General features: G+C 40.5%; 1 protein-coding gene across 4 annotated transcripts in view; it reads left to right on the forward strand.

Annotated features, from left to right (window-relative positions):
- pappaa (pregnancy-associated plasma protein A, pappalysin 1a) overlaps positions 1-27,791 on the forward strand; it is a 374,601-nt gene that overhangs the window by 275,535 nt on the left and 71,275 nt on the right. For 3 of the 4 annotated variants that reach the window (XM_069932344.1, XM_069932360.1, XM_069932370.1), the window contains exons 17-21: positions 525-696; positions 2,955-3,102; positions 6,044-6,153; positions 14,276-14,347; positions 25,959-26,060. In XM_069932344.1, coding sequence (XP_069788445.1) covers positions 525-696; positions 2,955-3,102; positions 6,044-6,153; positions 14,276-14,347; positions 25,959-26,060 — 604 coding nt within the window. The remainder of the gene's footprint in view (positions 1-524; positions 697-2,954; positions 3,103-6,043; positions 6,154-14,275; positions 14,348-25,958; positions 26,061-27,791) is intronic. The other variant, XM_069932351.1, reaches the window with a different exon arrangement.

Consider the following 27,791-nt stretch of genomic DNA (forward strand, 5'->3'; position numbering starts at 1 on the left):
AGCTGTTTTTGCTGGTGGGGAGGGTTTTGCCAGTGATGTCCTGGGTTGTGTTCACTAACATTGGCAGAGCTACCTGCTCAGGGGTAATGATGTCCCCATTCCAGACCATGATGCAGCCGGTCAACACATGACACATTTGAAGAAATTTGCCAAGGTTTCCAATGTCTTTCCAAACCTCTGCAAACTCCTGAGGAAGAACAGGCATTGACGTGCTTTCTTCATGATGCCATTATTGTGTTGGGTCCAGAAAGATCCTGTGTGATAGTGACTTCCAAAAACTTAACCATGACCCTTGATGGAGTTTTCAGGCCTGAAACTTGGGTTACCCTTTACTGTCTATCGATGCTATATGACCTGCTGAGTTTCTCCAGCACTTTTGTGGATTACATTCTGAATATGTTGTCATACTGTGAGAAAACACAATTGAAAGCGAATTGTTTGAAACTTTTTTCAATCAATTAATTATGAGGTTTTGAAAGGGCCAAATCTTCAATGTGACTATTTTCTTGATTTTAATTTTCAAGACGGACCTTCAAGAGAAAATGCACAGAGGACGGGAGCTGGCAGCCAGGAATATGTGCTCCTGTCATGTGTGACGCAGTACCAGCAAAATTTCATGGGCTCTACCATTGTACAAATGGCTTCCAGTTTAACAGTGTCTGCTGGATAAACTGCACTGATGCCAGCAATCAGACTGTAAGTAACAAGAATTGCAAACACTTTATGTGTGGAAAGTTAGAAAATTAGCTTTTAAGTAGGAAAACTGTAAAGGAGAAACATTACTGCCTTTTGGAGAAAGGAACACTTCCTTTCTAATTTTACCTCACAAAAATTTAACAAGACTTTTTTTTGCTTGTTTTACGAGGGTTTCTCTCAACAGACTGACTCACATCACTGTCTGAGACTTTCTAACGTGCAGATGGGTGCCAGTTCATGGAGAAGTGGTTAATGAGGGATGTTTTTTCATCAGTAGCTTTTGAGGATGACCCGGTCAAAGGAATAATTTTATTTCCAGTGGCTCAAAATGACATCTCAGACAAGACTTTGAGGTTAATTTTATGATGTAGCGGTCCCAGTGAAGAGATCCATTTGGGAGTATTTAGTGGGAACCCAGGGACTCCATTTGACTTGGTACTTCTGCAGAGCTCTGCATAGAAAATAGTAAATTTAACAGATTTAAAAACAGGCAAGATCTACAGAATGCTGCATCTGTGTGCTGGAATGTCACACTTAGTTAGAAATGAAGAACAGTCCTTTTAAAATAGAGAAAGCTGGTCACTTAACACTCAGAATCTTTGCTCTGTATTCTGAAATTCTCCAGCATTTTTCATTTTACAAACATACCCTCAACGAAAGAAAACACTTTTTGGTTGAGTTTAAGTGCTCATTAGCTTTAAAGGACCGTGGAAACAAAGTACACTTCTTGGTTTAGTATCCCTGAATTGCTCCAATTGTGCATTTCTTTAAATCATTGATTGAACTGATGCATAGAAAGTAAGTAATGTTTTTTTCCTGCACCCTCCAGCAGAGCAAATGCCTTTGGAATTTTGAGGTGCTGACCTTGTATAAATCTAGCAGAAAAGGAAGCTGCCCACCAAAGTAGCCAGCTGGCAAATTGGTTGTGGAAGAATCAACCAGATTAGCTGTGAGTGAACTGTGTGTGAGGAAAGATTTGAGACAGTGCAATAACAAAGCACCTCTGCAACAACCAGAGTACATTTATTCCTTCAGAAAACACACACAGATCTTTACCAGAATGAATTGATTTCATCATCTGTTGCACGATTATCCAGGACCTGCAGATCCCCTGACTGGACCTATATTTGCTTTTACCATAAATCAGTGCACTGTGGCCATCGCATGTACTATTTACAATGCTCTTCTTTTGAGAGAAATTCTCATTTTCGATACACCAGAATGACAAATTGAACAAATACATTGAAACACTATCATATAGAAGTTGCTCTCTGAATCACAACCATTCCGACCTTGAAATATATCATCATTCCTTCACTATCAATAGATCTAAATTCTCTTAACATTGAGTAGTCAATGGCAGATCAGTCAAGAGAAGGTTTGGACAGTCAACACTGGGAGGCGTTAAAGAATGAGGGGTTCATTCACCTGAGGCAGGTGGTTTGAATGTGGAAGTCAGTAGTCTTGTGTAATGGAATGAATAAGGGGGAAGAAGCTTTTTGCAGGTTCAAAGGGGATTTTTCAGAGGTAACAGAAAAAAGTTGAGGGAAAGGAATTTGTGGCAGAGGTCCCAGATATTGGCTTTGTTTTTTTAACCCACCTCCAATGTTCTCCAAAGCCAAGATTTTTCAACCCTGTCAACTCAGCTCATTACTGAACTTTATTTTGCCTGCTTTTATCTTTCTAACATGCTGACTTAACCTTTTGGACTCTGGACATTTTTAACCTCTCATAATATTTACTGTACTCCAGACTGGGTCCATGGGTAAACCTTTAAAGGATGAACATCAGTATGAACCAACTAGTGGTTGGGTATAAAACCTGTCCCGGAAAACTGGGACACGGAGTATATGCGCTTGTTGGTAGTTCCTGAAAACCAGGACTCGGAGAACAAAGGGATAATGTGCTTGTAATTTATGATAACAGTAATTGGGACAGTTGTAGAAACATAACTGCCTTTTGGTGGATCAATAAATCAGAACATGCTATATGCCAATAGTGAAATTTGGTACAGAGGTTATTTATGTTCCCTTGCCCACAGTCATTCTTGACCTCAACCAGAACTCTGAGATCAGTGAAGCCTAGAGCAGGGTTATAGATAAACTTACCACGGTAAGACACAGCACCACAGTGAAAACAGACTGAAGTGGTTAATGGTACCTCAATGCAGCACATATGGAGCTGGGCCAGGTGCTCTCTATGTTTTCATGGTGGAACTACATCATGAATTAAGATAATTTCAATGTCGTATATTCCAGGAACCAATGAACAACATAATTCGTTGCCGCAAGGATGGAACCTGGAACGGCTCACTCCAGATCTGCAGTTCAATGAAGGGAGAGTGTGCACCACCACATCACCTGAGCACACACATCAGGCTGCTCTGCAAAGACGGTTATGGCATAGGTAGGTAATGCACTGAAGGAATAGCAGAGATTTTAAAACTCAGTGAGGGCTTTACCAACTTCTAGAGTCAGACAAAGACACCGTCACTTCAGCCTACCAAGTCTGCATCAACCATTGAACACCTCCCATACTTGCACTAATCCTACATTAGTTCCCACGTTATCAGCAACTTTCCTGGACTCTCGTCAAACGGTGGTCAATTTGCAGGGGCCAACTAACCTCCCAACCTGTACATCTTTGGGATGTGGTTGGAAACCAGAGCTCCCAGAGGAAACTCATGCAATCACAGGGAGAATATGCTGACTCCACTAATACAACTTCCAAGGTCAGGGTTGAACTAAGGTCTCTGGTGCTGTGAGGCGCAGCTCTCTTTTTAAAAATTATTTATTTAGATTTACAGCACGGTAACAGGCTATTGAGCCGCTGAGCTGCCCTTGTATGTATTAACAAATTCACCGCACTTTCAGTCCAACATAACTCCATGTTGCAAACAAAGCTGCTTTCAGCCTTTCTTCTTTCAACCCACTTGACATGCCTTGCTATCAATGGTTTCCTCATGACATCAAATATTCACTTAAATGGATGACACTTCCATCAAGATCTAATAATATTGATGGATGCTGAATCAACATTCCAGATTTCTGCACCTATAATCAACAAGGGGACCATCAACTGACAGTCTGAGCTGCTCGAAATTCCACAGGTTCGATTCCAACAGATTCACTGGGTTCATGCCCACTGTGAAATTCTATAACTTTGCCAAAATTATAGATTCCAGGGCATTTAGAGCATTTTGGTTCTGCGCAAAGGAGAGTATGCGGATGGCCTTTGTAATTCTCAGGTGAATGTTGACAATCCCAACTGCAGACTGTGATGTGGAGTGGGGTTGGGAACAAGGGTACTTCCACACACACACTCACCCCTGAAATTCTCCATTTTTGTGACACCAGCTCACAATAAGAACCAAAACTCTGACTTCCTAACTCCATCGCATCCTCATGGTAGTTGGCATAGATTCTGTGGCTCATGAGCTGGGTGATGACAATGTAGAGCTTAAAACTGTGTGTGGTGATACAATGGTGTAGAGTTACCTTCATGCATGGGCAGCAAGTAACGTTTGTAAATTCCTGATACGGCAGCCTTGTCAGGGTATCATACAGAGGTGAGTTGAGGTGGCAAAGTCTTTTCCATTCGGAACAGAGGGGAACTGGAGAAACAAGGCAAACTGCTTGTGGCTTTGAGCTGTTTCTTTCATCAGTGTTGTTGGCAGAGCAATGTTTATCTAAAGAAAAGAAGCACGAAAGACTGGAGCAATGGATAAACTGCTGGAGAACATCAGCAGATCAAGCAGCCTCTGTGGAGGGAGAAGTACAGTCAATGTCTTGGGCCAAGATCCTTCACCTCGTCTAGATGAAGGGGCTCTAACAAAAACATTGACTGTTCTTTTTCCTACACAGACACTGCCTGACTTACTAATTTCCACCAGCAGTTAGTTTTTCATCCAAAAAATGATGTACTCAGGGTGGACTGGTGGAGGGATGCTTGAAGTGAATTTAATTGTACGTTAATATTAAAGAAGACCATTTTCTATACCTCCTAATCAATACATAAAATATATCATAACACTTTTCCCTCAAGAGTCTTGGAGAATACCTCTCATCTATTGTTGAAATCTTACTCCTGGTTATGTCACTGTTTCATTTTAAAAAAGTCTCCAGACAGAGTTTGGAAAATTACATAATGGACTCAATGAAGAAAAAAACATTCTCAGATTGACCCTTGGCTGGTCAGATAAAAATTCTCTCTCCAGGTTTCCTATTTTACACCACATGTTAACATTACAGAAATTTTTAAAATGGATGCCTGTCACTTCAATTCCAGTGTTACTTGAATAAAGGGAGTTCACTTATTGGCACTTTCTGATGCAGCTTCCATAACACTGCACAAAATCTTGACTACAAAGTCACTTCACTGTCCTTTGTCTAGTTCATAACATGAGCCTCTACCTTCAGATATTTACATTTTTTCTACATTTGCCATGACTCTGGATCTGGCTGTTCATTTTCTCCTCTTCATCGTTCTTTGAGTTCTGAATGTGATATAATAAAAACTCATAACTGTCTTTCATATTGTTTAAGTAAAATATTCTGTACAACCTGAACATCCTGTCCTGACTGGGCCAAACTTAATAATTGAAATCTCAAGACCAGAAACATACCATTAATTAGTGTAAAATACAGCAACGAGTTCACATTTGGCAAGACTGTTGGCTGATTTGTTAAAGATAGAGGAGAGAGAGAAAAAGGCCAGTGTGAGTGTTTGAATATGGAGCTATCCATAGTACTTAAATATTTTAGCCAATCAGTAGTGCAACTGCTGGACTCCATGGAATGTACTGTCAGAATGTGGAGGAGCTTCCATTGCCAAGGTCTCCATTGCAAATAAATTATTCTGGTCATTGCCAAAAGAGGAGAAATAATAAATTAATTCAAAATCTATGCATTTTAAAATCATTTAAATATATTGAATTTGCAGAAAGCACTAAAATAAATGCCTGCTCACAAAATATTGAATAAGGAAGCACCATCACTGGTAGTTAATTGTCAAAGAATTATAATTGCTTTTTCATCCAAATTAACTATTTTACTCCCTATTATTATTCTGCTACAAATACTAAATGAATGAAGTTGCCTGCAGGTAGGCAACTTGGGAGGCTGGCCCCAATTGGCTGGCTGTCAATCACCGGCCTGTATATAGACTTGAGCCGGCCCCTCCCTGGGTCAGTGGAGCCAGCAGAGGACAGCCAGGTACACGTGGAGCCAGCAGGATATTAAGACTTGTGTACAGAATTTGAGCTGATTAAAGCCTGTAGTACAGCCTTCTCGTGTTTTTGTGTTTGCTGGCTGCAGCACAGCACATCACACCTTTCCTTTCTTTTCAGGGGCGGAATGTCATGCTTTCTGCTTGTCTCATCAAAATGACCCTGTGATTTTACCAAGTAACATGACTTCAGATGACGTGAAGTACTGGATGAGCCCTCCAAAGGCAAAGGTTAGATTTATTTTAAACTTTAGGCAGGAACTGTTGCAGTTCATCAAGACGAATATTTGGCTCATACTCATAGTAGAGCAAATTATGCTTTCTTTATTCAGGTTGTTTTGCTGTTGTAATATTGCTGACCTCCCCAAGTACAATGCGCACAAAAAAGGGTCTTCTGAAGATTTATTAATCAACATGACAACCTTTAAAACAAGGTTTAAAAACCTTTAACATTATAAATAAGGTAATTTGATCCCAAGTGGCTGATTACAATGGCAAACGATGCATTTCAAGGGATCTCAAGTGATACAACACAAAATATTATGCAGTGTTCTACATCCAAGACAACAGAAAATGCTTTGAGACCTTACAAGCAGAAATTTGATTCTGCAGTTCATTCTGGACAAAACCGATCATGAAACTGAAGGTTTCAAAGGTTCATTTTATTGTCATGTAATAATACATTTAAAATGTAACATACATGATATATTTCAAGTTTTATCAGCTGCAAAGTCAACATAAAAATCACTATGAGCATTGCTCAGCTCCTCTAATAATTGGAGAAAGAGAAACATAAGAGAATCCCTTCAGAGTAACTGAGTGACTGTGGATTCACCTCTGGCCCTCCCACTGCCTCTGCAACTATACAGACTGCAATTCAAACCATCAACAACCCAAACCCGAGATCCAACCATCGGATAAAATCAGGAAGCCTTCAGATCCATCAGGCCATTCTGGAGCCTTTCTTTCCCTCACAATCCTTTTGAATTCTGGTTCCGTTGCCCGGTTCCTGTGAACCAGTTTCAACAGCGCACAGTTGGCCTGGGCCCTTCAACTGCAAGTTGCCAAACCTTGGTGCAAGTCCGTCGACCGTGTCTCCAGCAGCCCACAGCCTGTGTGAGTTCTTGGACTGGGAGTAGCAAGCAGACCACAGCCTGTGTGAGCCCATCAATTGCAAGTCGCTAAAAGCCCACAGCCTGTGTGGGTTCTTCAGGCGCTGAGCTTCTAGTGTCGCCGAAAATGTCCACCCAGAATCACAGTGTAGCTTTCGCGCAAACAGAGGAACTACTGACATGGTCTTTGCCCTCAGACAGCTCCAAGAAAAGTGCAGAGAACAAAACAAAGGATTCTACATCACCTTTGTTGACCTCACGAAAGCCTTTGACACCGTGAGCAGGAAAGGGCTTTGGCAAATACTAGAGTGCCTCAGATGCCCCCCCAAGTTCCTCAACATGGTTATCCAACTGCACGAAAACCAACAAGGTCTGGTCAGTTACAGCAATGAGCTCTCCAAACCCTTCTCCATTGACAACGGCGTGAAGCAAGGCTGCGTCCTCGCACCAACCCTCTTTACTATCTTCTTCAGCATGATGCTGAAACAAGCCATGAAAGACCTCAACAATGAAGCCGCTGTTTACATCCGGTACCGCACGGATGGCAGTCTCTTCAATCTGAGGCGCCTGCAAGCTCACACCAAGACACAAGAGAAACTTGTCCGTGAACTACTCTTTGCAGACGATGCCGCTTTAGTTGCCCATTCAGAGCCAGCTCTCCAGTGCATGACGTCCTGTTTTGCGGAAACTACCAAAATGTTTGGCCTGGAAGTCAGCCTGAAGAAAACTGAGGTCCTCCATCAGCCAGCTCCCCACCATGACTACCAGCTCCCCGCACATCTCCATCGGGCACACAGAACTCAAAACGGTCAACCAGTTTACCTACCTCAGCTACACCATTTCATCTGATGCAAGGATCGACAAAGAGATAGACAACAGACTCGCCAAGGCAAATTGCGCCTTTGGAAGACTACACAAAAGAGTCTGGGAAAACAACCACCTGAAGAAACACACAAAGATCAGCGTGTACAGAGCCGTTGTCATACCCACGCTCCTGTTCGGCTCCGAATCATGGGTCCTCTACCAGCATCACCTACGGCTCCTAGAACGCTTCCATCAGCGCTGTCTCTGCTCCATCCTCAACATTCATTGGAATGACTTCATCACCAACATCGAAGTACTCGAGTTGGCAGAGTCCGCAAGCATCAAATCCATGCTGCTGAAGACCCAACTGTGCTGGGTGGGTCATGTCTCCAGAATAGAGGACCATCACCTTCCCAAGATCGTGTTCTATGGTGAGCTCTCCACTGGCCACCGACAGACGTGCACCAAAGAAGAGGTACAAGGACTGCTTAAAGAAATCTCGGTGCCTGCTGCATTGACCACCGCCAGTGGGCTGATATCACCTCCAACTGTGCATCTTGGCGCTTCACAGTTCGGCGGGCAGCAACTTCCTTTGAAGAAGACCGCAGAGCCCACCTCACTGACAAAAGACAAAGGAGGAGAACCCAACACCCAACCCCAACCAACCAATTTTCCCTTGCAACCGTGCCTGCCTGTCCCGCATCGGACTTGTCAGTCACCAACGAGCCTGCACCAGACGTGGACATACCCCTCCATAAATCTTCGTCCGCGAAGCCAAGCCAAAGAAGAAAGAGCTTCTAGCTGGTGTACTGCCATTGTCAGTACTGTAGGGTCATTTCCTATGCTTCTCTTTCTCACTGGGAAGGGGAGACAGGGCAGGGGATTTCTCCTCATTTTTGGAGCCCTGCACTGAAGTCTGGAACCCCTGCTGGTATGCTGCCCAGCATAGGCGAACCCACCTTGGGCACAGACCTCCATGGTTGTAGGATTTAAAGTAAAACACCATCAGCTCCTTGAACAGACTGTTCAAAGCTTATTTGGAGCTGTTTGCATTAGAACTGGGCAATAGTGCTGTATCTCTGCTCCCCTGCTCTCCTGGGACTCTACCAGTGATAGCACTGCTGTTACAACTGCTCTTGCAGTGCCGCCATTTTTTTTCCTCAGACATTTTTGTCCATTTTAGCTGAGAAGATATCAGCATTATTGATTCCATGCTAGACAGTCTGAACTATGTCTGTTTTGCCAGCCTTCCTACCATTACCTTTCCCAAGGGCTGAAGGTCTGACAAGCTAACCTCTCACAAGCAAGAATTAACTCACTGATTGACAAAAACATTTTGAAAACTATTTTTAGGAACTATTCTACTCTTTGGGTATTTTATAAATGGTGCACGATCCACCAAAATATCAAAAAAATAATTAAAATATTGTACATTTAAGTGAATCAACGCATGACCTTAACGCATATATTTAAATCAGAAATTTCATCGTTGAGGATGTCACAGACTTAACCAATGACCAGTGAGGACATTATTTTTCAAAGATTACCCCTAGCTTGGCAATTATACTTTTTAATTTGAAAAAAAAGCGAAGTAAATTCAAAAGTTTAAGCTCCTTGCAGATTTTTTGGAAGATTTCAAATGCAACTTACAAACTTTCCCATTTCAGATTTTATTGCTAAGTGATATTCAATGTGATTGGTTGTTCCATCAACTCAATGCCTTTCATGATGCTGGATACTAGCAATCCCTATTACTGACATCTGACTTTAGTCTCCATTGGAAACGAGGAAACTCGTGCCACAGAGTTCATTAGATCTCCATGGGTATCTTCTTTGGAGGTTGGTGGGGCACACTGTGTCTACTGTGAACCAAGGAAGATTGGCTTCCTGAAGTCTGCATGGAAATATTGGATTTTGATCCATTATCAAAACCTACAAAAGGTAGTTGATTATCTCGGGATTATTGAAATTGGTCTACTTTTTATTTACTACAGAATAGGGAAATTCCAGTTCCAATCTTTAAATTTTTAACCTTTTGTGTTGACTTGTGGACTTCTGCACCAACCTGCCTCTTTTCTTTCACAAAGCAAGGTTTTCCTTCCTTGGTCTAACAATTGATTGATTTCCTGCCCAGGTGACAAAACCACACACAATGTCATAATTTATGAGTTGGCTCATTGGACCAAATTATTTGGTCTAGAAATTAGGAGACACAAGGAATGCTCCTTCAGTAGTTTTTTTTGTCAATAAATAATGAGAAAGTATCAAAAAAGAATAAAATTGCACTGTTGCCAAAGCTGCCTCTGGTGTGGACATGGGAGAGTGGGAAGTCAAGGCACAGAGCTGCTATGCAGAGTCCTACTGCTCGGTCATGATTCAGATGGCTCCATAAATGCTTTTAATGGCCTGTTAAAGTAGCCGCCAGTGATTATTTTAAATCCTGTGCTAAAAATGATGCTGCCTGTTCTGGGTAGAGTACCAAGAGGGGTTGCAGACTCTGATGTGCAGCAGACCCATGCAGATTTCACCAGAAATATAAGGAACACCACCTGTTGAGAAGGAGAAATCTGGGAGATGACCCAAGTGATCATGGCATCAGACCAGCAAGGAGTTCAGGGGCTGAAGGACCCACAGAAGCTGCTGGCAGTTAATGACTTGCCGTTGAAAGACTCACACAGGATACAGGTTGCTGGAGACAGGCTCATGGGAACCAGGAATCAGAAGCAGGGTTTCAGAAGCTGCTGAGAGCACAAAGGGCTCCTGAAGGGCCTCAGGTGCTGAAGGCTTCCTGATTGTTTCAGAGGTTTGGATCTAGAGCTCGGGTTGCCAGTGGATTGAATGGGGTTGTGTGTGTGGCTGCAGATGCTGTGGGAGCTCTGGAGGTGAATCTATAGACACTCAGTGATTCTGAAGGGACACGCTTTTGCTTCTATTTCTTTATTGCTAGGCAATGCTCATGGCAACCCTTTGCCTTACACAGACAGAAGTTGAAGTATATGAAGTATATTACAAAATTTAAATGTTTTATTACATGACAATAAAAGGAACCATAAACCTTGCATTTCAACATACTAGGATTGGAGCAAAATTCTTTGGTTTCTTTCCCACTCCCCTCCACATTTCCAATTTTGCTGACTCAATTCAGAAATCAAAAGTCTAAACCTGAATGATTACAGTTTAAGTGGATTCACCAGTTCAATACAATATGAGCATCCAGATGTGTTTGCTTGGTCTGGGCTGCAATTCTGCAGTACAGATATTGCTGAAAATCCTGGTTCCACCATTACTCCTCGATGCCCCTGACTGAATCATTGCTGAAGGCTGGAAGATCGGAAAGCTGATTGACAGAGGGCTCTCTTTCTGGTCCAGGGTTCACCTTAAGGATGCTTTGCCTCCCACGTCTTTTATTGACTTAAAGAGCCACAGATATTGACACCAATGGTAGAAAACCTACATTTTCTCTGATTTACTTTTGATTATAACCTTTTGATGAAAATAGAGATTAATTGAATAAAAGTTGTAATTTCATATGCCATAAATAGAAGCATCCTAGCCATTACTGATAATTGGCACATTGGGAGGTTTTCATTTTTTATTTTGACAGTCACAAAGTCTTTAAAAATTTAGTTTGGTAGGACCCTCAGTGGGATTGAAATACTAACATGGAACTCTCTAAAGGCAGCAGGAAAGTATTTTGACCAGTTAAGGCCCTGACATAGCTGAAATGCCTTGTTCAGGGAACAAAGTGGTCATCCAGCCAGGAACACTTCTGAATTTATTTTCTTTCCCTCCAAAATGGAGGGAATCTGAAATTTCAAATCACGCATTGCCATCTGATTGTGCAGTCGAGCAGATAAGAACATCTTCATTGAATGGAGTCACCCATGTCATGCACAGAAACACTTGGAGTTAACTGGAAGCTACATGTTAACAGAGGGCATAATTTAATCACTGATGGCAATGGAATTTCTGGGAATGAAATCTCTCTTTAAATCTTTTGCCCACTTTATTCTTAAAATTCAAAAGGACTTGAAGGACCTATTAAACATCTTTATGATGTTGACATTTTCAACACTTTTGATATTATTTTGATCTTATATTATTCTTGACTGACCTCCTGGATGAAATCTTTAACCTATGATAAGGGCTGGTGCCAGACTATTTTGCACCCTTGGCCGGGCTAAGGACTGTGGTGGGTGGGGGAGGTGGTTCTCCCAGGCTGAGTGGGAGGGAGGGCGGGTGTTGATCGGGCTGAGTGGGGAGGGTGGGGGTCAGGGTGGTGTTGATCAGGCTGAGCGGAGGAGGTGCAATACCTGATGTGGCTTTTGAACTTATTTATGAGTATAAACAGAACATTTTGTTCCATGTTGCACAGAAACTACAAACCAGGTAGCTAAAAGGTTTAAGCCACAGACAGATGCTTTCTTGCATCTTGATGGGTGACTCTATTGCTGATTCAAAGTGTATTGAACTGGTGAACCCACTTAATCTGTAATCATTCAGGTTCAGACTTTCGATTTCTGAATCGAGTCAGTAAAATGGGGAACAGGGTGGGGGTTGGGGGGAAAAAAAAGAATTTTGGTCTAAACCTAAAATGTTAGAATGCAAGGCTTATGGTTCCTTTTACTGTCATGAAATAAAACATTTAAAATTTGTAAAATGCATGATATAATTCAACTTCTGTCTGCGTAAGGCAGGCAAAGAGTGGCTAAGAGTATTGCCCGGCACCCCTAAACAATAGACAAAGAGAAGCAAAGGAGTGCCCCTTCAGAGTCACTGAGTGTCCGTAGATTCACCTCAGAGCTCCCACAGCCTTTGCAACCACACAGACTCTTGTTCAATCCATTGGCAATCTGTGCTCTCGATCCTAACCTCTGAAATGACCACTTTCTCCCTTCGCCTTACCAGAATAGCACCTGTGCTTATAGCACGTTAGTCAGAACCGCATCATTCATGACGCAGAGGTGCTGGAGCTGTTGGAATCTCTCTTCAACAGTGCCCCTTGAGGTTTGTGCCCTTGACAGCTGCCTAGCTGGCCTAATGGTACTGCCGGCCCTATGACTTAGTATTCTATTTAGCAGCTAATTTAAGTAATTGTGGATTCTCAGAATTTAGCAAATGAATATGCACAAGGATGAAAGGTAACAGAATATTAAAAGGGCAATATCTGATAAGAAAGGTTGTTTATCAAACAACTTCTTTTAGTAAAAGGAATAGAATTAAAACACCTAAGCATAATTGCTGTGATAATATCACACACCAATGAAATAGTTGTACATTAAGCCACAAGGCTTCTATCCAGCACTGAAGGAGTGATTTTCACAACACTGGTTTTATTAATTATGCTCTGAGCTAGGGAGACTGGAAGAACATGGCAGGTCCAGGCAAGTCTGCGAAGTGGAAAGCAGTTAACATTAAAGGGTGATGATTTTTCATGAGTATGGTTCCAATCTTTAACTTACATTTCTAGCATTCATTTTTCCCCTTTCTCTTCTTGTATTTCAGATTCAATTTATCCTCCCCAATTCACACCTCTCTTAGGGATGCCTCTACTACCAATTTTAGCCAATATCATAGCCACCTGTCAAATACATTTCTTTCTGCTCTTTTCCCCTTCCCTTTTACTCTGTAACTGAAAAGATGCTTCATTTTTACATCTTCAAGTTGTTGTGAAAGGCCATGGATGAAATATTCACCCAGTGTCTCTCTCCACAGACATAACCTGTTGAGTACACCATGTATTTATTTTGTGCTACAGTGGCCATTGTTCTACATTGACCATTGATTGGTCAATTGTCAAAGGCAACATGGATGTGAAATGTTTGGAATTGCTTTGCAAGAGCAAATTTAAGAATCTGTCATTTAATCAAAGAGGATTCAAGTTTACATTTTGATATCAGTATTAATCATACTCTTTCTCCACAATCACAGCATATTTATCGTTCACAAAGTAGGAATTAATAAATCTCACTTTAAGGGGTCAGGTGTGAAGTAAAATTTTGCATCTGGATCCAATCCCTTTGACTATTGGTTTATTCTTATTCTTTGGTGTTCACTTAGATGTTCAATATTGACAACATAAGATCACCTAACTAAGGCTTTCTTTTACATTTTCACATTCAGCAGTTTGCTTTTTTGGTGATGTAAATAAGGCAGAAAATCATGTTAAAATGTCAAATCTACTCTCAATAGTGATTGACTAAGACTCCCAACATAAACAAGTATTGGATGGAGAAGTTGCAAATGCCCTGAACAAATCAGTCCCTAAATCATGATTATTGCTTTGTCTACTGTCATAATGAGAAATCTAGATACCTCCTTTTACTCTCACACATTGGTATTGTAAACGACCATGGGAAAAACAGCCAAAGATTCCAATTACAAAAGTACACACCAAACTGACAGCAGAACAATGATCAATTGATTTTCTCTTACAGAATATAGTTTGTACGGCAGGACTAAAGTGGTACCCTCCCCCTGAAATGATTCATTGCATTAAATCATGTGAGGTAAGATTTTTTTATGTTTTCACTGCCAGACATCAAAAATGATGAGTCTTGCATGACTATTTATTGAAATGGTGACAGCAAGTTTTCTTTGAGTGTTCAAACTTATACATATGGACTTGGGTCCAGGTCTCGGAATATTGTTGTTACCTTTATGTCAGCAGTACGTGATAATCCATCTGCGAAAGTTGGAAATCAACTGGGTTGGAATGTGGAAGTCCACCTGACGGACCCAGCTGACAAAAATAAAACAATAATTGTAAAACTGTGCTTCACTTGCTAGAGCAACGTTAGCTGATTTCTTGCTTGAAACATTTGTGACATAATAATGTGATCTTCAGGGGAAGAAAAAGTGTGACACATGAGAATTGGAATTCTGTGGAATATTTTAAATTTTTCAGCACAGATTTTCATTTGGTGTGGTTGGGTTAAATGTTGAATGGAATCATTTTAAGTGTAATCAAGACCTACAGAACATAAAATGCAATCAAGTGTATATATGGTTAACAGGGAGCTTAATGTAATAGATAATTCTCTGGGTTATGGTAAAAACTCAGATTGTCTATTTGCCATTAGATATCCTTTGCATGCTACCATTAATGGTCTGTGCTTTGTTATAATGGAAAGCTCTTTTACTTCGCTTAAACACCTAATACCCTTTTACGTTTGTCAGTCGATAAGATTAAAGGCTACCTAATGTAATATTATTATTGCTTTTCTGAATGTTTCTGCTGAAGAACAGGGTGAAACTGCACAAAGCAGTTGGCTTGATGGCCACTCCATCAAGCAGCTCAAATATCCAATCTTTCCAATACTGGTGTATTATGTCTGCACTGCCTGCTATCTCTGCACACAGGGTAGCAAGCTCCCAATTAATTTTTGGTAGACAACCAGCAACAAATATGAGGTGCAGCAGGTGCATTGCAAAAACATCATCAGAAACCCTCTCCAATTCTCACACCAGCTCAGGGCTGACTGTAAATAAATGACCCCAAGGCATTCAGAAATTTCTCTTTCCATAAATTCCTCCTGAACTTCATTGCCTCTTCAGATATATAATCAGAAAATGTAATTTAAAAAAAAATCAAAAAATACATGTTCAAAATGTTGAACAAAAACAGAAAATGCTGGAAGTTCTGTGTGGGTTAGGCAGCATCTATAGTAAGAGAACAGCGATCTTTTTGCTTTCCTCATTAGAGGTGCTGTCTGACCCTGCAAGGAAAACCGAAAGATCACTGTTCTCTTACTATAGATGCTGCCTAACCCACACAGAACTTCCAGCATTTTCTGTTTTTGTTCAACATTTTGAACATGTATTTTGTTTTTTTTTTGCTTTCAAAATCCCAGGTAATGTAATGAGGAGGAAAAGTGGGTAAAGATTAGAAGGAACTTACATGTGGAAATGAAGAATGAAGAGAGCAAAATAGAAAAGTTTACGATGCATTGAATTACATTTCTTCAAGAAATCTTTGGAGATTTGGGGTTGATGGTAGCTATGACTGAAGAATGCAATCATTCACATCCATCCTTCTCAACGTGTTCGCAGACTTTGGCATGCCAATCACACCGCCTTTTTGCCAAATTACTGTATCAGAGTGGGAACCTGCTCGACTATCATTAGTATTAAAGCCACGGAATAGCCTGTAATGCTTTCTCTTCCTACTTCTGCACCAGCTCCCCTTTTTACCCCAAAGGATCAAACATTAGTCCCTCCTCTTTTTTCATTCACAAACAATCATGGCTATATGAGCATGCCTGGGCACAACATTCAACACAATCTCACTGCCACTACCATTCTTCCGTTCTGAAATTTCCCCCCAAACCATTATTATGAAGACTGAAAACCAGAAAAGAAAATGAATATCTAACATCAGACAAAAGGAAATCAAAACTCCAGCATGCAGAATTTGCAGAATGTAGTCAAGCCCTAAATTTCAAGTCCATTTACTCATGTCCCTGATTCACCAGTTCATTGTTTTCACAGATGGGATTTCATTGTCGGACTAAATATCAATAGGATATTTCTTGTGGTAGTATTTACCATAGCATCAAGTGTGTCACATTTCACAGAGCTCTCAATCATATTAACCAGTTCTTCATCAGAATTTCATTCTTATCCAAATATCTGTATAGTTTGGTTTTTTTTTGCAGTTCAAAATTATTTTTGCAGCTTTGAGTTTCCTTGATTTTATATTAGTTTGACAGCTATGGTCAAAGTTTTACAACCCCTTCAACCTTAATTACTCTTTTTATCTCAACATTGAAAAGAAGCACAAATGTAAATCTCTTATGAATTAGAGCACTGGAAAACAAATCCATCCAATTTGTTCTTCTGGAAATCCTCACCAAAGTGTAAATATTCCTTTGAAATCAGGTATCTACTACCTCCTCTACTTTTCTGTGCAGAAAACTAGACCTTTTCTCTGCACAAGTCCAGATCTCCCATTGGTGTTTCAAAATAAAGTCATACAACATGAACCAGGCCCTTCAGGCCAACTTGTCCAAGCCGTCATTCTAAGGTCATCCCACTTGCTTGGTCCTTATCCTTCAAAGTCATTGCTATCCATACATCTGTTTAAATGAGTTTAAGTGTCAAAACTGTGCCCACTTTCCTCTGGAGATCCATTGCTTGACTTACCAGGCCGCTCTCAGCTCCTGTTCTCATACTGTAACATCCTAAAGGTTCACGTGCTTCAACAAGGAAAACTCTGCCAGGTGCCAAACCAGCTTTCATGAAACTCACAGAAAAAGCCCTCATTCTCAAAAGGAAATGCCCAGGCACCAGTGCAACATCCCCAGAGAGCGGCACTATTCAGCTCAGAAAATGAAAGGATGAAATATTTACAACTGCAGCAGCTTCCTGAGGGAAGATCCAAAAAATGAGGTAGTAGTACACTTTAATCATAGCTGTGGCAGCAATTAGACCAATGGCCTCCAAGAGAGTCCAGTGGATGATTGATGGTTGGGTGTTGTAACTGGCTGGTAGGAGACAATGCAGGAAGTGAGTAGACAAAAAGGATATTTGGATATTAAATAGTTAAATAATAAAAGTTGTATGACTAAGAGCATGTGAACAACATTTAAGCCAAGTGGTATGCCATAAAAGAATGGAAAACTCTGTTCTAATGTTGAAAGTCACGTATCACTACTCTGGTATTAAGCTTAAAGTGGATGACAATTGCTATCCTTTATCAACTGGGCTACATTTTCTTCTAATTGAGTTTTTTTTTAACCATATTGAATATCTTTACAATGGAAAGGATTATTTATTGCTCATATGCAATTAAGATATTGAGTTGGGACCCAATTTATAACAGTTTTATTTACTTCAGTTCAATGAAACAAAAGTTAGGAAAAATATAACAAATAAACTACAAAATTACAATTATCCAGTTTACATTATCCAACAATCAAGCTTTACCTTCAGACTATTAAAACATTATTGCTGGATTTTTGTTTCTTTCTGATAATGAATGATTACTTAATACAGCTAAATTAAATCTTCCTGCAAAATATTCAGAACCAAAGTGCAAAGTTCAAGGAGCAGTAAATTGTGCACAAATTTAGTACTGTTCCCATCAGCAGAAAATTACATTCCTCCATTCCTTGGAGTCTCCATTTAACAAAAAGAAAACCCAGAATAGTGTGAAGGAACCTTGGATTTTTGTTCAGAAGTTGCTTGTCAAGATCAGCTCTTCTACATTTAATTCTCACCCAAACCTTTATGCAGTATTACCTTCCAATCCATTTGACTTGGTTCCACATTTCTTCCTAGACATTAGTTGTACATGATTGGGTAAAAATTTAGCTTGGTTCTGTGAGGGTTAATGCCATAATTTCTGATGTGAATCGTTATCACCTGCATGCGAAAGGCTATATGCGGTCACCATTCATAGATTTATACAGGATCTCCATAAGTGGAGTCATGAAGCATTTTGCTATATTATTTTGTACAAGTGCTAGAGAAAGCCCGATGGAAAGGATTTAGGGTAATGTGATGATTTACAATGCAGGACCATAAATTAAATTCATCTTTTCTGCCTACAATACAGATTAGTAAATTTATTTTGTGATTTTAATTATTCTCTGCTTTTCTTAATTGCTTTGAGACTCATTTTACCCAGTTCAGTGTGCATAAATTTAATCCAATCTCTTCAAGTCCTTTGTCGTTAACATAGCAGGTTACTGATATTACATAATTCGGGGTAGTACATTTGCATATTTTCTACTTTACCCATCCTAAAATCTCCCTGCTACCCGTCCCCCACCCCCCCCCCCCTTTGCAAAAACTGATTCCATTCTGGAATACGGCTCCAATATGTCTCCATTGTACTCTGACGGCAATTTGTGGATGTGGCTATTACACAACATGAGTCTTGTTTGTGAATGTTCAGAAATTTGTTGAATCATCATTCAATGGGAATTTGATGGAAATATTCACGTTTGTGAGAGTGCTTTTCTATGCACTCAACCAGGGATATCTGGTTATCAACCAAATTCTTCGCAGTGGAGTGTGGGCAAGTATCTTCATACCTTACACACAATGCAAAATAGACTGTAGTGTCCCAAACTCTGCATGAGTGAAATCAGTTATCACTGGAATAGAATCCTTGGGTAAACCTGTCTTGCTATCTTTGTTGCAATAAATGCATTCACATCATCATTTTTTTTTTCTTTGATATGGGACAATGATTTTTAAAAAAGCAGAAACTCTGACCATCCGGAAGGTGAAAGGAAGTGTCCAGTGGAGTGTGAAGGCTGGCATCTAATTGTGAGCTTCGCAGGTGTGGCCCTCAATGTTCCTTCTAAATAAATATCAGCAGCTATTTCCAGCTAGGATTGAATTAACAAACAAGCTCTCTCTAGAAATGCAGGACATGTATTCAACACAAGAATGGTTTATCATATCCATTGGGAGAGCTCACATAGTAACAAAATCCTTCATGAATGTAAGTAATGATTAGATATAAATAGCTTGCAATCCAAGGTTATGTATTCTCAAGGCAATAAGAGGCTACTTTTGCTTTAAATTTTAATGACAAAGTAATGAAATCCATTAACTTTCAGTATTAAATGAACACATTTACAGCAAGACGGGAAACATGTCAGATCATATTCGACCTTCCTGATGAGATGTGCAGAGGGAAAAATATCTTTCCATTGACCCTGTTAAGGTTGGGGGGTGGGGGGGAAAGGGAATGTTTCTCCAGGGTTTCCTCATAGGAAACATAGCTAAGAGCATTTCTCCATTCATGTCCCTGAAGGAATACAGTATCAGGGATGAGAGACAGAAAAGTAATTGCACACATGGATTTTTTTCCTCAGTTGGGGCAGTGACAGTAAATTTATATTTTTACAAAAAATGATTCTGATTGCATAATTGGCAATCGGACCTATGGCAAAATTCCAAGAACCCACTCAAGTACGCATTTGGACCCAACCTTTGCACTACCAGCTATACCCAGAAATAAAATTAAACACTAATTGTAAACCTGGCACACTCACAATGGTAAAAAAAAACCCAGAGCCAATAGAGTTAGAATCAAATTTATAGTTTTTGAGGCCGGTTTTAACTGCCTTGGCAGATTCTAGGCAAATACAATCATAGGCAAAAAAATATCAGGCCACTCACTCAGAGATCCTTTCAAAATATTGGCACCGTACATTCTTTGTTAAAAATGGTGATGATGGAATGAAATGGGAAAAATTCAACACCTTTTAAAATTTACATTCTCCCTCCACTCCATTACTTCCTGCCTCATCTGAGGCACAGTTTAAAAGCCATTACTACAATTCTAGTAAACATTAACATCCAATTCCCAACCAAAACTCTGATTGTTTTTTTCGATAGAATGGGTGGGGGAAATCGTTACCCTAAACCTCACATCAATACCAGCAGTTTATACCAAGTTCCTAGCAGGTTATTAGATCAGCACAGCATTGTGGACAGAAGGGCCTGCACTGTGCCATAGATTTCTATGCTCCATATTCAATAACCAACAGCAGAAGAAAGCTAGCGTGAATCCTTCCTTTAAGCCCCTGGGTGTTCATGACAATTATAGTTTGGTCCTGAAAATACATTTGAACTTAACTGAGTATTGAATTAGTCCTTCATAGATACATCTAATACATATTAAAATAGACAGGGGTATGTTCCGTCCTGCTGGGTTTGAGCAGTATTACTGTAATTTTCTCTCTGAGGATATAATTTCAAAGCTCCTTAATGGTGGTACAATAAAAGTCCAAAAATCTAGAAGCCAGAAATCCAGATTACCCGAGAATCCGGACTTCTCGAAACCTTCGCCTGAAACCTGGACCAGCAGAAAATCGAGACTTCTCCAAAACACTTGGTTTTTGCGTGTGTGCGTTCATGGGTGCATTGCGTAAGCACCACAGATGTATGAAAATACAAAAATTTAGACTGACCCAATCCTTGACCAGTCTGGATTTTAGGACTTTTACAATATTCTTTTACACCAAGGCACCTTGGGATTGGAGTTAGCCTTGCATATGTAAATACGCATAATCCCATTCCTGAACTTGCTTCACTAATACCGAGTTTGTAGATTATGGGATAGGCAGGGTCTGTGGGGAAATCAGAACTTCTAATCAATAATGGGAGAACAGCAAAAGAGGATAGAGAAGGGGTTTTGAAAAGATTAGGACCTCAAGGTTTGGATTGGGATACCTATGGTTGAGTATGCAGTTGATTCATAAGAGCTAAATAAATAAGAGCAGGACAAGGCTATCCAGCCCATCGAGCCTCCTCTGCCATTCATTGAGATAATGTCTGATCTGATGATATGCTCATCTCCACCTAATTGCCTCTTCTACATATCTCTTAATCCCCTTTGCAATGTAAAAGTCTATCCAACCTTGACTTAAATATTGAGGTAGCCTACACTGCTTCAACGGGCAGTGAATTTCACACATACATTATAGATACATTTATGTGTATACTTGAAAACAAATTTAAAATCTGTTAAACAATTAAGTGAAATTAGAATAAAAAGCTTTAATTATCTTTTACCTGGCAGTTAACATTTCCCAGTCATTTTATTTGGTCAATTAACTTTTCATCCAGCCGACAATTTTGTCAGCCTGAATGCTGGAAGTTAGCAGAAGTTCATCCATATTGCTTACTTGTCACATTATACCTCGTACAGAGAAAATGGTTCTTCGACTAGCAGTCCAACAGGTTAGCTCTTGCAGATATACAAAGTGGAAGAGCACAATTTGCAGAGTACAGATTTACAGTGAGCAAAACGAAAAGTCAAATAGTACCAAGCAAGGGCAGCATGAGAGCTCTGTCGTGGGGTTCATTTAGAGCATGATGGCTGTAGCAAATAAGCTGCCTTTAAGCTTGTTGTTGCATGCCTTCACACCCTTGAGACTTCTCCCCTTTGGGATGAGGGAGAAGAGCATGTGCTCAGGTACGATGAGACCTTTAGTATTTCCTGTACAGTGGGATATATGGATGAGATCCATGGAGACCCCTGCAGGATTCCTCAAGTGATGCAGGAGCAGCCAATGACACAAGATGCCAAATTCTGGCCGTACTAGTACTTTCACTGATAAATGTTACAAGTACTAGAATAGGAACAGAAGATTATGCAAGAGGCAGTATCACTGATGGTGTCAATCTTTTGCAAAACAACAGAAGGTTGGTTGTCACTCCAGGTAATGCGCTCAGGTGACTAAAATGGGAACTGCATTCAGATTCAGCAACACTACCAGGTCTGAACTCTGCCCAAATAAACTGAACGTTTCATCATGGTATATAAAAAAGTAATCCTCAGCCAATTGCACTTACTACCTTTGAAAAGAGAAGAAAATGGAAAAAAAAATGTTGGAATGAAACCTGAAAATTAAGACCCAAGCATGGTTCAGAGGAGAACATATGTAAATTAATAAATCAACCAATCTTAGTTGAGAGGTTCAGTTGAACGAAAACATGGAGAAATCATGTCAACAAATTAAGTAAAAAAAGGAATTAAATTGCTGGGAATAATATGATAAAACAACAATTTTTTGCCTCATCAGATGGGTAAAAAAATTCTATATGCTTTAGAGTTTGAAAGAATGATAGAAAAGCTTATTGAAACATATAGCACCCTCTGGGACATGAAAAGGAAGAGGACAAGACATTTCCACAAGTGGCAGAAACCCTGGGGCATGGTCACAAGATAAAGGGACCGTCTTTAAAATGAGGTGCTGTGGAACATCTTCATTGAGAGAGAAGTGAAGCTCTACCTGGGTGGGTTATGGAGGCAAGATCTTTCGCGTTCTTTAAGTAGATAAGAGGAAAAGTTAGGGAATTGAGGGTGACATCTTTTAACTGCATGGCTTCTGGATTTCAGCTGTCAGCTTCTGTTCTCACACATACCCCACCAACATGCTAAATGTAGGTCTGAAAAGCTTCTGGATTCTATCTCCCAGCACATGAGCAGTTTTCCTTGAGAACAGCCATAAATAAGGATTGAATGAACCTTCAGTGACACAGGAGCAACATTAAAAGAGTATTTCAGCTGTTTATTTTTCTTCTCTCACAGAAGCTGAGGAACTGCATTTGGTTTACATGGAAGAAAATTAAATTTTATTCAGAATAACCACATTCCAAACTTACACTTAATAATATTAATATGTTGGTTGAAAAAAAAATATATGATGCATTCTTCACTTTCTCACCACATCTTCACTTCTTCTGGTTATGGAATCCTGAAGTACAATTCTCAAAACAAAAAAAAATTGAACTTTCTCACGTTACAGGAGGAAGGCAAGACCCAGAAGATGAATCATGGGGGCCCCTATCACAGTGGGGAGTCATGAGCAGGATAAGCAATGAATAGGAGAGTAGGGGACCCACAAGAAATAATGTTTTGGTTTAAGATAGCATACCTTGAAGGAGGACTCAGGCCTGAAAAGTTGGCAATATATCTTTACGTCCTGTGGACCCTGTGAGACCAGTTGAGTTTCTCTAGCATTTCAGTCTGTTCTTACTATATCACATCATCTGCAGACTTTTGTGTTTCATTCTCTGGTTTTATATCAATGGGCAATGGCCTGCACTGTCAAAGAAATGTCGAGTTATTCTCTTCTCAAATGCAGCAGCTTTTCTGTGTGGCTATGTCAACAAAATTACCTACCCTATCAATGGCCCACAGTATTTTATAAACGTTTCTAAAGATTTCCCTCCCCACCCTCGCATTCTGCGCTGCATTGAAAAAAAATCACCCTACCAGATCCCTTGGTGTAACTAAACCTTTCATTTCATGCAACATCTTGGTAAATCTCTGGTTCATTCTCTAACACAACCACATCCTTTCTTTAACGCAGTGACTGCAACTACGTGCAATATACCCAAGCACGATTGAACCAAGTTGCAACATGATGTCCTAGCTGCTATTACTCAATATACTTCTCAATGATGAAAGGCAATCGAAACAACTCATCTGCCAACTTAATCTCTTCCACCTTCATTTGTGCTGTATCCCATTAATTCCCAAGCTCTCCTCCCCCCCCCTCTACTTTTAAAGCTTGCTGCATCCCCTTACCTCCTTAATCTTGACAAAGGGTCCTTACCAGAAATATGGATCATTTGTACCTATGGATGCTGCCTGACCTGGTGAATCCCTTCTGTTTAACATGGTTTTCTCAGGTAAATCTTCCTGCATCGCTATTTTCAGGGGCTCTGAACTGGCACCTCATCCTTTAATGTTTTCAAGATCCCTGCCTTTTACTGTGTTTATCCTACCAGTCTTAGACCTCCCAAAAGGTCACACTTCTGCAGTGTTTAACATCCATCTGGCATCACTCCACCCAACTTTTCAGCTGATCTATGCCCCTCTGAATCCTATGGCAAACACTGTCACTGCCTCCAACTCCACCAATCTTTGTGTTGTCTGCACCATATTTCTCATATCACAGACATCTTCATCCAAGTCATCAAAGGTTCTAGCATTGATCCCACCATTTGCATTCAGGAAAACAGCCCTCCATCTCAGCCGGACACAAACAGGCTGGGGAAACTGTGAGCACTGTTTATGCCTGACTCTGCTCCCAAAAAGGACGGCTCACGTTTTTATACGGGCCGGAGGTTGACAGCAGGCAGGTGGGGCCAGCCTCCCAGCTTGCCTACCTGTAGGTACAATGTTTGTCCCCTGCAGTAGGCTGGTAGGAGTGCAGCCAGTGTGGTGGTTGTGTTATCACAGAAACAAAGCAGATTACTCACGCAGCATTCATGGGAAGGAAAAAGCAACCATTGCAGGCAATTGACCCCAGCATATGCAGACTTTCTTGTTTAAAACCCTCCATCACTGCTTTCTGCTCGAAGTTACTAAGCTAATTTAGCCAATTGCCAAAACACCTTGTGCCCCAACTCCCTGGGCCTTTAAAAAAATGTATCATCCTTCATCTAGATATAGTCTTAGCTGCTGGGAGTTCAGCAAGAATCTAATACAAAGGCAGAAAGGACAACACCCAATTAAGATAAGAGATGCACCACACATCATGACCATGGAAAAGGATTCTTTCTTGCTGTTTGCTGGAATAATTTTTTTCTACTAATGACTACATGACTGAAGATCACAAGTTGCTTCCCAGAACCAGACAAATAATAGTTCACTCTGAGCCAACATCAGAACAGGTGATTAAAAAACAAACCTCTGTCAAACAGACTATGTTTAAGCTGTACCTTGAGAGGTGAGAGGTGGAGAGTTTGGGAAGCAAGTTCAGATCAACAAACTGGGTGGCTGAAGGAAGGCTCAGCAATTTGGGCAATAGGATGTCAGGGAGGTCCAAGATTGGACGAATTCCAATGGTAGTTTATTGATTATAAAGCAAGAGATGGCACTAAATGAAGCTTTGGAGGCGATGTGAATAAATTGGAATAAGCGCAATAGGCAGCCAAAAGAGGACTCTGAAACGTCAGAGGGGAAGCTGATTTTTTTGATAGAGTTTCTTTTTGAGGGTGGGGGGATGATAAGTTGTGCAACTGACAAGGGAAGCAATCCCCATTCAACATCCCCCTTTTGAGAGAGCAGAGTGAAACCCACTGCAAATGTCCTTCATTCCAATCAAAGTTGGCTGTGATCTAAATGCACATCAGTTTCTACATTCAAATTTCTCCAATATTCACCTTGATATTTAGACTGCAGTTAAATGCAGATGACAATATACTTGATAAAATGACTTGTCTGTGATTTAACATCCAACAAATATCATTTGAAATCGATGTTTTTAAACTTTAAAAATAAAATCCAGTGTGAGAAGTGCAAACTGCATATCAGGAAGCTTCTGGACAAATAAAGAATAAGATAATAGATTCATTGTATTGAATGCTACCAATTAAAATTTACCTCAGGCACAAGGATACACCCAAATTAATGGCTTCAGTTTGAACTAGTCAGAAACAGTGAAAGGGCAGATCCCGCGCTTTGCATTAAACTTCACAGCTCACTGGGGGAAGTGCAAGCGGACGTCTCAGTGACCTGACCCGGGGTTAACTTGCCCGCCACGTCATCCCACACTTTCGTAAATGCAGAGTTCTGAAGGACGGGAGCTACTTCTTTGCCATCGCGACCAATTTTAATTCCTCTTGTTTTTATTGCCATAGCAGCCGTTCGTGGGGGACAGCTATTGCGATGGAAATAACAACAGAGCGTACTGCAGTTATGATGGAGGGGACTGCTGTGCTTCAACTGTCATAACTAAAAAGGTTAGAATCCTTCACCATTGCTTCGTAAAAGTTATTTTCGCCCATGTTTGAACTGCAGTGTTCTTGTGCGTTGTGCCCCATACAGACAAAAGGAGTCACCATTGGTTAGATTTCACAGTGTGGCCATGTGTCCTGATTAAATTTTATTGGATACAGGTAAGAAACTGACGGTGCACAATTAGGGCAAATCTGTGCGTTCCCAAAGAGCCTTTAAGCAATCGCAAAGATCTATCGAAACTTAGGGGGAAAAACAACCCAGCTCCCACAATACTTTATCTGGCTCCCATGAGATAAATGTTTCATAAATATGTGGAACATAGGCATCATAAAATTTTCTGCTCTGGATTTAGAGCTCTATTTGCTCCCACACACCGATGCTTTCCCCACCCATGTTCACCTCTTAGAAGATATTCTTCAACATATTAGTTTAATGACTTCCAAACTGACAGATATTTTGGAATTCCCACACGGCAGAAAGAATGGATGCGCAAGATATAATCAGGTGAAACTCAACTTGCATACAGAGCAGGAGATTCTTTGCAGGAGCTGTCCTCCTTTATCTAAATGGGGTCACGTGTCGACAGCAGATTAACTCTGAACTTGAAATATGAGACCAGATTTTCAGCCACACTCTCGAGAAATTAGATAGGGGCAAAGAACAATGCTTCAATTTGATTCGAGGAAAACCGGCATTGACCTTTGGTCACTGACCACTCCTCATGCACATCAACAAACTCATTGACAAATTAAATAGTTTTGTAAAACGAAAGAAAAGCTTTAATCCCAATTACATTTTCAGCAGTATCCTGAAAGTGGCAATGCCTATAAGTTAAAAAAAAATTGATATGATTGCTTTCAAGTCAAGACATTGAGTTGGAACATCGTGCTCCAGTTGTTCAGAACATTAGTTAAACTGCAGTTGGAGTAATATGCAATCTTCTGGTCATTGTGCTGCAAGAGGATTGCATTGGAAATGGACAGGTGGCAGAAGAGATTCATCAGGATGTGGCCTGGAATGGATGGAAGGCTGTATTCAGAGGGAGAGATTGGATAGACTGGGTGTATTCCTGCACTTACATAGGAGGCTGAAGAGTGATCTTATAAAAGTTTACTATAGAGAGAGAGAGAGAGAGAGAGAGAGAGAGATTTTTTTTGCAGAGCAGATAAGTTTACAAATAGTTGATGGAATAAGATTTTCCACACGGGACTGTGTGATTTTGGAATAAGTTGCCGGAAGAGGTGGTGGAGGCAGCTACACTTGCAATGTTTAAAAGGCATTTAGACAATACTTTGACTGGAAAGATATGGAGGGATATAGACCTAATGCAGGGAAATGGGATTAACGTATATGCGCCTCATGGCTGGCATTAATGACCTGTGCCCATTTCTGCACTGTACATTTCTATTACACTTTAATTCAGCCTGGCTGGAATCCACAAAGCTTGAGGCATCTACATGCACACCATAGAAGGTGGGTTTTGCATCATTTCAACACAATGTTGCCATGTTCTTTGTAATATCACGAATGTCATCAGAGTCATTAATCCTGTTCTTGCTCTGGAAGTCTATAGAACAGGATCTTCAAAGCACTTGAGCAAACTTTCTGCTTTTGTCCAAAGACAGCAGAACTGTTCAGGTCTGGATGTGCCTCATCTGAGCAACCCTCAATATAATGCCAGCTACGATGAAGCAAGAGGATCAGATTTCTTGGTTAGACCTGAGAATGGTACC

Source organism: Narcine bancroftii, chromosome 1 (genome assembly GCF_036971445.1).
Source record: "Narcine bancroftii isolate sNarBan1 chromosome 1, sNarBan1.hap1, whole genome shotgun sequence".
NCBI classification, from domain to species: Eukaryota; Metazoa; Chordata; class Chondrichthyes; order Torpediniformes; family Narcinidae; genus Narcine; species Narcine bancroftii.